Source organism: Sceloporus occidentalis, unplaced genomic scaffold (assembly GCF_023333645.1).
Source record: "Sceloporus occidentalis isolate IW3139 unplaced genomic scaffold, rSceOcc1.0.p SCAF_2, whole genome shotgun sequence".
Lineage (NCBI taxonomy): Eukaryota > Metazoa > Chordata > Lepidosauria > Squamata > Phrynosomatidae > Sceloporus > Sceloporus occidentalis.
In genome coordinates this window covers 191,449,417-191,462,505 of record NW_028316982.1, presented here as the reverse complement: position 1 = coordinate 191,462,505, position 13,089 = coordinate 191,449,417, and the positions used below count along the sequence as shown (strand labels likewise).

The 13,089-nt window shown below is 38.0% G+C and overlaps 1 protein-coding gene across 8 annotated transcripts in view; it reads left to right on the top strand.

Annotated features, from left to right (window-relative positions):
• LOC149319486 (dystrophin-like) overlaps nt 1–13,089 on the top strand; it is a 1,434,671-nt gene that overhangs the window by 646,989 nt on the left and 774,593 nt on the right. For all 8 annotated transcript variants that reach the window (XM_089511816.1, XM_089511819.1, XM_089511811.1 and 5 more), the window contains 3 exons: nt 3,426–3,571; nt 3,734–3,946; nt 4,467–4,580. In XM_089511816.1, coding sequence (XP_089367942.1) covers nt 3,426–3,571; nt 3,734–3,946; nt 4,467–4,580 — 473 coding nt within the window. The remainder of the gene's footprint in view (nt 1–3,425; nt 3,572–3,733; nt 3,947–4,466; nt 4,581–13,089) is intronic.

The following is a 13,089-nucleotide window of genomic DNA, read 5'->3' as shown; positions in this document are numbered from 1 at the left end:
TGTAGATGTTTATACAGTACAGCATATTGTACTTTGTACTTGTACTTTTTAGATGTGTGGGACAAAGGTGAGGTTTAGGACAGAATGTGATGGATAGTTTAAATGAACTAGCAGAGGAACAGCAGGTGACATAAGATTTAGAAAGGAGATACTATAATGGTTCAGAAAAGGATTTGGGGAGCAAATTATTTCTGAAAAGGGATTTGAAGAACAAAAGTGAAATACCTGGGACATAGGAAGGCTTTTCCAGTTCGGGAGGCATGAACTTTTGCATGTGGTACAATCAACTGTTCTTAAAGCCAAAGGATTTTGCAAGAGTTGGATATGCATGTTCAAAATGTAGTTGCCTCCTCCTTTGTCAAGGTTCAGGAATTTCACTTGAGCAGAGGCATGTGGCTGTGATAGGCAGTGAAATGTCCTGGTGGAGTGTCTTTTACCACTGAGGACTGAGGATCCTGATGCTTAATCTGTCTTTAGGAGATTTTCCTCTGCAATCATCTTCTCAGCAGAAATGACACAAAGAGGGTAAATTTCCTGCTGAAAATTCTGTGAATCTGTAGCTGCCTTAACTGATTTGAAATACATCATGGTAGGACATTGCTTTCACCAGCTGCTATGACAAGTTAAGTTCCTGAGCCATGGTGCAAGGAAGAGAGTAGTTGTAGGATTGTAGGCATTTTGGACAGCTATGGTCACACCAGTCTTACCCACAAATATCTGATCCAAATCAAAGGCAATCAAGCTTAAGCTAGCAAATCTGTTCTTGAATGCTCCTGGCAGGGCATAGATAGAACACCCCCAGATTGTTAACCTCTTCAATATTTATCATTCCTGAATCTGGGAACCACACAACCACAGTTCCTCCCATCATATTTAGCTTCAATTTGGTCCTTATAGAGCCCCAAACATCATTTCAAACACAATTCTAATTTGCCTGACCTGATTCATATGTAATGAACATATGTCATCAGCATACCACTGACATCTGGCCCCTTTCCCTATAAGACCACTTTCAGTGATGTTATGTCACTATTAAGTAATATTGGAGACAAAATGGTACCTTGAGGTATTGCTCACAAAATTCTGAGGGATATGTTGACAATTTTGTCACTGGGAGAGATTGACAATCACCCACTATAAACTGGATCATAACCACTGAAAAAGTTCCCGACCACCAGAGAATTGATCCAGGAAGATACCAGATTCCTCTGAGAGCTCAAATACAATTGATCTATATAATCTAGAATGTTCTGAGAAAAGTTCAGGATTAGAATCTACAGAATTCAGAATCTACAGAATTAATTATGTAGAACTATCAAACATATTTATAGATCAGCATTTAATGGATACACTGTAATCATATTTTATCATTAAAGTTATAATGCCAAATGTTAAAAAGTGGTTCATTTTCGACTTCCGTCATTTCCAGTTTCTCTTAACAGTTTCTGAGTTGCCTTGTGAGCCTCAGAACGTCCATTGAAGACAGAAGGTATCAATTTAGTATACATGCAAAACACATCCCATTGAAGTCAATGGCAAAATTCCAGTTGATTCAAATGGATTTTAATTTTATAGCCTGATGCCTTCACAAATGTTAACCTATTTAAATGCATCTGTGGTGCCATTCTAATGGGGGCAGTTCAATAAAATTCTACTTGTATTTCCCTACTATGCTAATGTTCTAATCTAAACATTTAACAGATGTCCCAAGAAGAACATTTTCTTTACAGATACACAGAATACAATGATGTGAACCATAAAAAGGATAGTGCCAATTCTAATAATAGCTTTGAGATTCCTGCAAGATTTCTAATTAGAAAAAGATGTCAGAATATACCCTCTTCTTCTTAACATTAAAGTATTCTTCCTGGAGTGATTGTTTATGGCAATTCATAATAAACCTGAGCCAAAATATTTATTGATTGATTGATTATTCCCTACCATTTGCATATACAGTGTTCTTAAATTCCAATGTGCTTTTAGGTTTTCTTGTTTTAGATTATTCCATTTATTTCTATATTATGTGCCTGATGCATTCATGTTCAAAGTATGCTATTAGGATTTCTTGTTTTCTGTGGAAGTCGCCAGAGGTAAAACCTAAGTAGTCTCTCTTGAAAATTGTTTTCCATTTATTCCAGGATATAAATGATGACCATGATCTAAAGATGTTAGTGAGCAGAGGGGTGTCATATTCAAAGCTGAGAATTATTTCTATCTTTTAGAACCACATTCAATGAAAAATTGTGCTACATATACCCATACCTGTTTTTGTCATCCTATAAGGATCCTTCTAGATCTGTGCTTGGAAATCCCAAATAAGGCAGTGAAAATCAACAGCTAATGAGGAGGCAGTAGAATTTCAAAAGCTGTTTTTAGCTAACCATTGAGATCTACTATTTATTTCCATTATTTAATTAATTATACCCATATTTATTTTCAAAAAGACATCAAAGGTAGCCATAAAAAGTAACACTGAGCAAAACAGCCAAGTCTCAACTTAGTCTAGGAAAAAAATAAGCCAAGAATGTCACATCAGCAAATAATAAGAACAATTCAAAGAGAAAATTTGTAATGTAAATTAATACAGGTATGCAACTGCAGCAGAAGCAGGAGCACTTTTTCAACCCAACGGCCAGAACTGGGTCGCAACACCCCAAAATGCAACCCAAAAGTGTCTGGATGTCCATTCTTGTTTCTAATTCCTGATCTGTGGCTGGTTATTGGGGGCAGAGAGGAAGTTAAAAGCATTTTGGTGGCAATGTTGGCTAATTTAGGGCATTCGCACACCAGGAAAAAAATGGGGAAAATGGAGTGCCAGAGTCTCTGGAGGTCAAGGAGTTTGGGCCACAAAAGACCATTTGGGTTGCATGGGACCCACAGATCACATTTCTCTTTTCCTGCAGTACTGGGATATATTTTCTAAATATTCAGAGCAACTGTTTATGGAAATCAATATTTGGTCAATTCCAAAGACCTCCTCAGAAGTCAGATGTTTGCTATCTAGCAAAATGAGAAAAAAAACTATTCTTTCATAGCCAACTGCAAAATTTCAGTAATTAGGAGCAAAGAGAGAAGACTATCAAATGTTGAGCAGAGGACAATGGGAAAAAATATAGATGGTCCTTAGGTTAACTAGATCATTCAGAGTTTAGGATTGTAAATCTACAATGAACCCCAATAGACAATATAGTGCACTCAGTGTGGGATGAGAGGTGTATTTTTCAGGGCTAATGATGAAGATTAACAAAATGAGGAAAAATCCCTGCTGAGTGAAACTTATTGCATTTTCTTTCTTTTGGGGAAGGGGACACAGTTATAATTCAAGATAGATCATAATTGTGGTCATGAACTTCTCAATTCAACAAAATTCCATTTGCGGGAATAAAACAATGCAATTTTCTTCACTTTTCCTGCCTCTCATGCAGCTTTTGATAGTTTGCCACCTGTGCACTACAAAGAAACTATGAACACCATCCTCTTGTGGATCCAGCAGTCAGAAGCCAAACTGTCCATACCTCAAGTTACAGTCACAGAATTAGAAATAATGGAGCAGAGGCTCAGGGAGTTGAAGGTAAACACTCTGAACAGGATGCTTTAAATTACTGATAAACACTCGTCTTAGTATTTTTTTTTTTAAAAAAAAAGATCACTGAGCTATACTGACAGTTTTATAAATGCTAGATACTGTGAGGTAGTTAAGAAAAACCTAGTATATTATTATTTCATATTTCAGGCTTTACAAAGTTCTCTGCAGGAACAACAAAATGGACTCAACTATTTAAGCACAACTGCAGAAGAGATGTCTAGGAAAGCTCCTGCAGAGGTCAGTCAGAGGTATCGATCAGAAATTGAGGGGATCCATGGTCGATGGAAGAAGCTGTCTGCTCAACTAGTAGAGAACAGCCAAAAAACTGAGGAACTGATAACTAAGTTAAAACAATTCCAGGTAAACTGGGCTCTGTCCTTCTTACATTTCCCTTATTTATTGCAGAGATAAGAGCAAAAAGACTTATTACTGCTAAGCTATTGTTTGTCTGGTGACAGCTGACAAAATGCTTTCTTGCTACCATTTATTATTGCTTATTTGTACATTTGCAAATAAAAGGCGAGGGGGGGGGGGGAGAGATTCTTACCAAAAAAAGGCTTCAAAAATTCCCAGTATTCTTTTTACATAGGGACATTTTCATGGTCTTAGAAGCAGTCGACTTAAAACAAAATCCTACATTCATTTAGCTAGCTGTCTATGTATGTACACTGACCTACTTACCTACCAACAGGCTCATAAGTGTAAACATGTGTACCTATACAGAGTCTAGTGGCATAAAAATAATTTATGGTATGTTTAGAAGTTTGGAAGGTAAACAGGTGGAACTCTTATTTTTACTATTATTTTCTGAGATGAAAGTAAAAATAGTCAATACACCAATTGCTTCATGTAGTAAAATGCAGTGCTTGTTCAATCACAGAATGATACTAAAACCCTGAAGAAATGGATGGCTGAAGTGGATGTTTTTCTGAAAGAAGAATGGCCTGCCCTTGGAGATTCAGAAGCACTAGAAAAACAGCTAGAACAGTGTACAGTAAGTCATGACATTGTATTACATTTCATGTGTAAAGTTGATTCCAACAAACAGCCAGAATAATCCTTATACATAACCCTTGCAGAGTTGAAGCTATTCTCAGTCTGCTTTTAGACTGCACATTTATGCACATATATAATAACTCTGTGACCATTTTAGTTTTAGAGATGTGTATGAGTATGGTGTATGGCATCTAAATGACTCATGTTTGGTTTTGCATGTTTTAACTTACCTGTTACATTCATTGTGTATTTATTGGTCATTATACTGCATAGCTGTTTAGAAGACTGGAGATATCTTTGTTGCATCATTAGTGCATGGGCATATGAGAAGATAATAGAAGCTAAAATATAGGAAGATGTGACAAGTACGGATAGGTCAGAGATGGGCAACTGTAGAATACTAGAGAGTGCATTAGGCCTGCAGAAAATCTTGGAGGACTACACCCCCTCTGTGCAAAAACAAAACAAGTCATCCCCTCTTGGGGACATGGGGACTTGGTTTGGGACCTTCTGGGGTGCCTAGAGAGCATTTTGAGGGCCTTTTCAGTATTGTTTTTTAACAACTGGGTATCCAGAGGTGCTCCAAACATGGCAGAAATGCTTTCTGCACTTCATATAGATTATCTTTGGCATTTCAGAGGGAAAACAAGCTTTTTGATCTCTAGGGGGCACAAAAACAGCTCTAGGGGGCTCTATGTGGCACTCTGCCATCCCTGAGATGTTTTTAAAAAAGGATTTTGGTAAAGAGGGACAGTTTGAGTAAACTGTCATATTTGAAACTACTTTGAAAGTCATGTGGCAAAAAAGCAAAGTATAAGTTTAAATTTAAAGAAATGTTTAATTTCTTTAAAAGGTGTTTTTCTTATTTATTATGGTATTTATACCCCGCTCTTCAGCCCTAAAGGCTATTAGAGCGGCTTACAATTATTATTTTTATTTAGAGGTTCTCTGCCCTCAGGCTTACAATCTAAAAAATATGATTTGCTTCCCCTCAGGAGCTGTGGCCATCTTGAGAACCAAAAAAACAAATACTTAAAAATAAGTAAATAATCAATTCTTGGAAGAATAAGAGCAAGCTAATCATTAGTTCCACAATGTGTTTTTTTAAGTACAATCATTATTTTTATCAGCTGTATTTTGGATATTCTGTGTCGGAAGAATTAATGAGCTTGTTATTTCTCTTCTAAGTTTGATTTATCCAGCACAGACAGAGGATACTTGGCATCTACTGTTTTCATGTTGAATTATTATCCATGATTTTATAATCTTATGTCTCTTTTTCATAGCTATCTGTCATGTTTAATTGGGATTAACATGGCCATTGTGTTGTATTTGGCCACTAGGTGGTGGCAAGAGGAAACTGTGTGAATTTCATTCTGTTGCCCTCCAATTATCTCTTCCTTATATTTTAATGCTGTGGTGAGACTATAGACCTTCCTGCTGTAGCAATCTAAAATGCTGCCCTTCTCTTTTAGTTTTGCATATCTCCATTGATATCTTTATGCCTATGGCACTGGCACTCTTTACTTATTTAATTAATCTGCTTGTATGAAATGGGCTGAATCTTAAGGGCAATGAGAAACAAATTGCCTAATCAAGAAGAAAAATGTAATGTACTAGCATACTACAGATATCAGGAATTATTTGACTCAAGTAGCTTCAGCTCTCTTGAAATTGTCTGGTTTTGAAGATTCTATAATAATTGCATTTATATTTGTGGTGTGGTACATAATCTTTTCCAAAGAAGAATTTTACAAATCTTTTTTCACTCATAATTTACATGGTCTCCCCTCTCAGATGAATATGTAAGCTTTGTGAACTGTGTTTTTCTCACAAAGCTTACAAGTTCTGCAAGAGTCCCCACAGAGGCTTAAGACATCAGCAAGTATTGATGTTTCTGTCACAGGATTTACAAACTATTCTGACTATCCCAGCAGAATTTGTAATTATCATGAATCTTCAAGTTATAATAATATATAACTATTTCACTCACATAATTTATCAGATATAAATAAAGGTCATTCTTTTTTGGTGTATACATTCTGTGAAATATTCTCCCCTAAGGTTTAAAGGTTTCTCAGAAACTCACTTGTTATAAAGTATCTAACTTACATTAAAAGGTATAAAATTATTCTTGCATAATCTACAGTCTAAATCCAATGCTAGACCTGAGTAGACTGCAACTACTGAAATAAATGAAATCTGTTAGTTATAACTTCTGTATTTTATATGAATTTAAGTGGGTCTATCTTAAGGGCTCAACAGCCCATCCCAAAAAGACAGATTGGAGCCACCCGTTTTTGTTCTCAAGGAAGCCCGCAACAACCAAACCATGTGGGCTCCCTGCACACCAAAAATAACCCACTAAAAGTGCAATGATGCTAGCGCTGTGCTCCGACATGTGGATGCTGCACCACGCTTGTGTCATCATGGTGTTCCCCATGTGGAAGAATGGCCACCATGATGGCGCCACCACCGTGTGCTAGGGCTCTGGAGTGTGTGGTCGCTGCATGCTCCCAAGCCCTAATTTTTGTCCCAAGGATGGCACTTCTCGCCTGTCTGTACTGGGCCATTGTTCACATAAACATTTGGTGTAGCCCTAACACTCAGAAACTAGTATAACCCTACTGAAGCCAGTGTCAGGACTCAAGTCTATGACTCTGCTTGTCCAGTGTTGAGGGATACTTTTCAGTTTGTGCAGCCTGAGCATGTGGGCAGGATCCTTGGAGAGGTGCGAGCCACCACTTGTGTTACAGACCCTTACCATTTCAGCTTATTAAACAGGACACAGGAGGACTGGCTGAGTGGGTAAGGGAAATGATTAATGTCTCTTTACAGCAAGGCAGGGTCCCAGTATGCCCAAAGGGTGTGTAATAAGACCCTTTCTGGAAAAAACTTCCCTGGATCCTACCCTACTGGATAACTATAGGCCAGTCTCCAATCTTCTATTTTTGGACAAGGTCCTGGAGCCTGTGGTGGCTTCTCAACTCCAGGCATTCCTGGATGAGACAGATTATTTAGATCCATGTGAATCTGTTTTTAGAGCTTGCTAGATAGAAACAGCTTTGATCACCTTGGTGGATGACCTGTGTAGGGAACTAGGCATGGTGTGTGTGTCCCTGCTGGTTTTGTTGGATCTCTTAGCAGCTTTTGATACCATTGACCGTGATATCCTTCTGAATCACCTCTCTGGTATGGGACTCTGAGATACTATTCTACAGTGGCTCCATTCTTTCCTGGAGGGGCATTCTCAGATGATGGTGCTGGGGGGATTCCTGTTTGACTCCTTGGCCATTGGCCTGTAGGATCCTTCAGGGCTCAGTGTTGTTTTTATGCTATTGAACATCTACATGAAAAGTCATGAAAAGAAGTTAAAAGCATGACAAGATTTAGGAAATACTACCAGGTAGTATTGATTATTATGATGGCATGAACACACACTCACTAAGGAAATTCCATATGCCCTGCATTAAAATATTTTATGAATTTTAGGAACTGCATTGCCTTATCCTAAGTGGAAACACACAGAATTAGATGGCAATACAAAAATGGCAAGGTGTTACAGACATCTGGACACTATAGGAAAAAGATTTAGTTGGGGGAAAAACAAGAAATAAGAAAGAAAGGCTTAGAGGAACAACAACAAGCAATTAATTAACATGAGATTACACAGACATTGCTGTAAGAAAGAAACACTGAGAAAAAGATGGGGTTTTTTTTAGTGTGGGGGAAGAAATGAATATTATCAGGAACTAGAAAGAGAAAAATTCAATCAGAAACTAGAAAAGAAAGGAAAAACAATTAAATCACAGGAGATTAAAGAAAGATAAGGTAAACCAAAACCACATTAGACCAACATATTAAAACTACATGGTTTGAAATCCATTAAATCTACTCTTTTGCCACCCACTTGGCAGCGAAAGAAGAAATTCCTTGTCTACTAAATACCTATGAGTTTCTAGGCACTGACAGTCATCCACAAAGTAAAGGAGAGGCTGCAATCTTATATAAAATATTACTGGGGGACACATATGGGAATGATTTTCCCCCAGACTAACTTGGCAATTGGACCTTGGGGTGAACATCATTGACTCAAAGTGGTTCCATATTTGGTCCTCTCCCCATTATAAATCCAGATCAGCTAGCACAAGAGAAGGAAAACCTAAAACAAATAGGCATTTGATGACACTGCAATTTGGTAAACATACAAACTTTTTTTAATTGCCCCCCCTTACATTTTTATTAATGGGCTGAGAAATTTGCCACCTCCTTGGACTAGGCATGAGAATCTTCAGATGGTTCATTTGTAATTGACCTGGCAAGACAAGAATGTCTGTTTGAAATTTCAAAGGGAGCCCTGGTGGCTCAGTGGTTAAATGCTGGTACTGCAGCCAGAACATTGTAAGTTCAATACTAGATGAGGGCTCCAGTGTACACCCAGCCTCCCATCCTATCATAGGTGGGTAAAATGAGTACCCAGCTTTTGGGGGCCAATTGGCTTATGCATTGTATACCACTTATGGAGTGATAGTTCACTGATGAACAGTATAGAAATGCACTTGTTATTGCTATTGAAATTTGGTCTAAATAGTTTTATGGCTTCAGTACTAAACTGAGCACTTAAGCAGCAGGGGTGCTATTCACACTCTCTCCTTTGTTGTTGTTGTTGTTGTTGTTGTTGTTGTTGTTGTGTGCTTTCAAGTCATTTCTGACTTATGACAACCCTAAGGCAAACCTGACACAGGGTTTCCTTGGCAAGATTTTTTCAGAGGGGATTTGCCTTTGCCTTCTGCTGAGGCTGAGAGAATGTGACTTGCCTGAAGTCACACAGTGGGTTTCTCTGATCTAACTTGCCTGATGCTTTTTAGGATCATCTTAGACCATAAGCTCCAAATATTGCAAAGTGTGTTTGTGCCTTCAGGTAGCACAGCTTCCATGATCCAGATGTTGTTCAACTACAGCTCCCAAGATTTCTCAGCATTGGCTACACCAGCTAGGGGATGCTGTGACTTGTGGTTTTACAATAGAGGGAAGGTCATATATTATGATAAAATAACACAGTAGCCCAGAAATAGCTGCATAATTGAATGGGACATCTGTATTCTCTGTTGAATTCAGAGAGGAATACATGAGATTGGATTAAATCCAATAATCTTGTGAGGTAGGCCTTAAATTCTGACACTGACTGGCATAAAGTCACAATATAATTTTAAGTTGTGTCAAGGATGGGATCCAAATATGTTAGACATTACAGTATGCACAGGGAAGAAGGGAGGGGGGGGAGAGAATTAGAGCTTGGAAAAGTTTTGGACAACAGCTCCTATAATCACCCACCCAACTATGGGATTTGCTATCCAAAAAAAGCCACTGTTTCCAAGCTCTGACAGATAAGGAACAATACAATTGAATGAATATTTTTAGTCTCTTTAGGGAGCTGTCTCTAAGGTCCACAATGTGTGTGTGTGTGTGTGTGTGTGTGTGTGTGTGTTTCCTGAGTGACACAGAGTGTTTCTTCAACTGATCATTTTGGTTGGAATGCAACACATAAGGAGCTGAAATGGAAAACTGATCCCAGCTTGTCTTTACTATATTCTTATAAACTATAACTTCTCGTAAAGATACCCCTACCATTGTGTGACATTTTGTTTTTGGATTCAACATTTTGAATCCAGTCATTTGCAAAAACAACACATAATTTTAGCATCTCATTGTCAATATGTATGTACGTGTCTGCCTTTATTTATTATGATCTAAGATGGACCCCAAAAGCATCAGGCAAATGGCAGAAACCCACTGGGAGACCTTTGGCAAGTCACACTCTCTCAGCCTCAGAGGAAAGCAATGGCAAAGTCCCTCTGAACAAATCCTGTCAAAAGAAACCCTGTAATAGGTTTGCATTAGGGTCCTCAAAAGTCAGAAATTACTTGAAGGCATGCAACAAAAACAGTCAATTGCGATTCCTGCTGAGTAAGTGATTAGCTTGGTACTAGTGCAATAAAATCATCCAAAACATCGGATTTAAAATAGAAATTCCCACTTTCTCCTCCCACCATGTGAGAGATGAAAAAAAATAATTCTCTCACATTTTACCTGCAGGGAGAACAACAAAGATATTTCCCACCCTTTTCCAGGAACGATAAGAATGTTAACAGTTATTTCCATTCCTAAAAAAACAATTTATGAATGGTATTTTACTCCCATCCAGTTATGCAGAATAGCTTAAAACACCCCACCATCATGCTGGAGGGGTTGCAAACAAACTGGCTCCTAGTTTCACATATGGAAAGAATGTCCTAAAGTTAAAACTTTTGGGATATAGTCATCACCCAATCTCACTTATCACCAAACAAACAATCCATTTTTGTCCTGCACTTTAATTACTCCATCCGTATACCAAACAAAACAGTACTCTAAAAATAGAAATATTATTGTTTTCCTTTTTTATTTGCTGCTAGAACTGAATTAGCTGCTTACTGGAAGATGGGAGATTTTACTCTGGAGAAATAGTAGACGAGAGTTTGGAATGCATGGATACTTGCAAAAACTCTCCTACACCATCAGTTATTGTAATGGATAAAAGAAATCACACCCCTCATGAGAGTGAAATTTGCGTTCATTGAACAATGCTAGCCGGATCTCTACCCTAATGGAATTGTCTGTTAAGCATCCCTTATATGTGTTTTTCTGTTCACTCATATTCTAAGCCTGTTTGAACATTTTGTTGTTGATGATTTAGTATTCTTTGTGGAATGGAAATAAATAAAAGTTTAAACAAAAAAGTAACAAAAAACCAAATATCTCACTCTATTTTTTAAAAATCCAATGGCTTCTAAGGGTAAACTGCTGTTAATATTTGAGACATAATCTCTCCCACACCCTAAACTGGTTAGAAATTCACTGCTAAAATATGCATTAGTTTAGGAGGTGGGACTGTCAATCAATTAACCCCATTCCTTTCCTTTCTGCCTCCCCCCTAACAGCACTTTGTTGTTAACTGCTCTTGAGTCAACTTCGATTAACGACAATCCCATGAATGGGACACATCCAGGTCTCACTGTGCTCAGTTGTTTTGCTCAGGTCCTTCAGGCTCAGGGCCATAGCTCCTTTGGTTAAATCTATCCATCTAATATTTGGCCTTCCTCTTTTTCTACTATACTCCACCTTTCCTAGCATTATTATCTGTTCCAGTGTGTCATGACTTCTCGTGATGAACTGGTCAGAGTATGACAGCCTCAGTTTGTTCATCATGGCTTCTAGGGGGAGCTCAAGCCTGATCTGCTCTCATATCCATCTTTTAAAAAACTTTCTAACAGTACATGATATTCTCAGCACTTTTCTCCAGCACCACATCTCAAATGAGTTGATTTTCTGTCTGCTTTCCTCAATGTCCAACTCTCATCTCTGTGCATGGTGACTGGGAAAACAATAGCCTGAATTGCACTTACTTTAGTGATCAGTTTTATATCCTTGAACTTTACACAGAAACAAAACCTAGAAAATATACTACTATGTGTCTGCCTTTCAAATATGAAGGTTCAATGGAGATTATTGCATGCACCTTATGCTGTCTTTTCCCCAACATGATACAAGCACATTTAACTGTCAAAGTCAGGTCTTATCACATTTTCCCGGGGCCAGGCATATGCAGCCCATATGCAGAGTATAATTTCATTCTAGTTGCTTCAGAAGAAGGCAATGTTGCCTCAAGAAGCATCAGAACTAATCTGAAGAGGTGTGGTTCAGCTCAGTACTCAGGATGTTTCCAAATCCTGACAAGATTTTGGCATTTTCCAGATTACCATAAGAAAGGCAGGAGAAAGAACGAAAATCCATTTCAGTGATGGCAAAGTGATTAATAGTAGCTGGATGAACAGATCAGTGCTGTCAGTTACATGGCATCTGTTTTCAGTTTATTCAGGCTACAGACAAATGTTTGCTTTGATTTTATTCATATAGTAAATGCTTTCCATGGAACTATTATCTGTATCTGAGGCCTAGTAAGTCAAATTGTCAACCCAAGCAGATTCACATAACAGACAATAATATTAAATTGTACGAGTCAGATTATGTTCAGACTTTCAATTACTCATTGTCTTAATCTTCCAACACTTTTCCAACAGGAAGTGATCTTCCAAAATATGGCAAAATTGCCCTTTGTCTCCGTCGATACAGTGCACTTCCCACACTCATTTTTCAAGTATGACCCGGTGACCTTCCAATGTCCTTATGGGGCAAATTTGCCCCCTTAACCTACAACAATGCCCACATCAACATTATAGCCATAGTCCAGCAGGGAAATATGGATTCTTATTCTTGTGGGCATAGGGTCTCTCCTTTACAGATATGGTGTTTTCACATGTGCAAACTGATGATGGGGGCAGGCAGGGTAGTGGACACCACCCTTTACATGTTTAAACAGCAATTTTCTATGATGTCCAAAAAGCACTTATGTAATACTTAAAAATAAGTCACTGTTTTTATTTTTAATATTGCCATATTCCTTCATT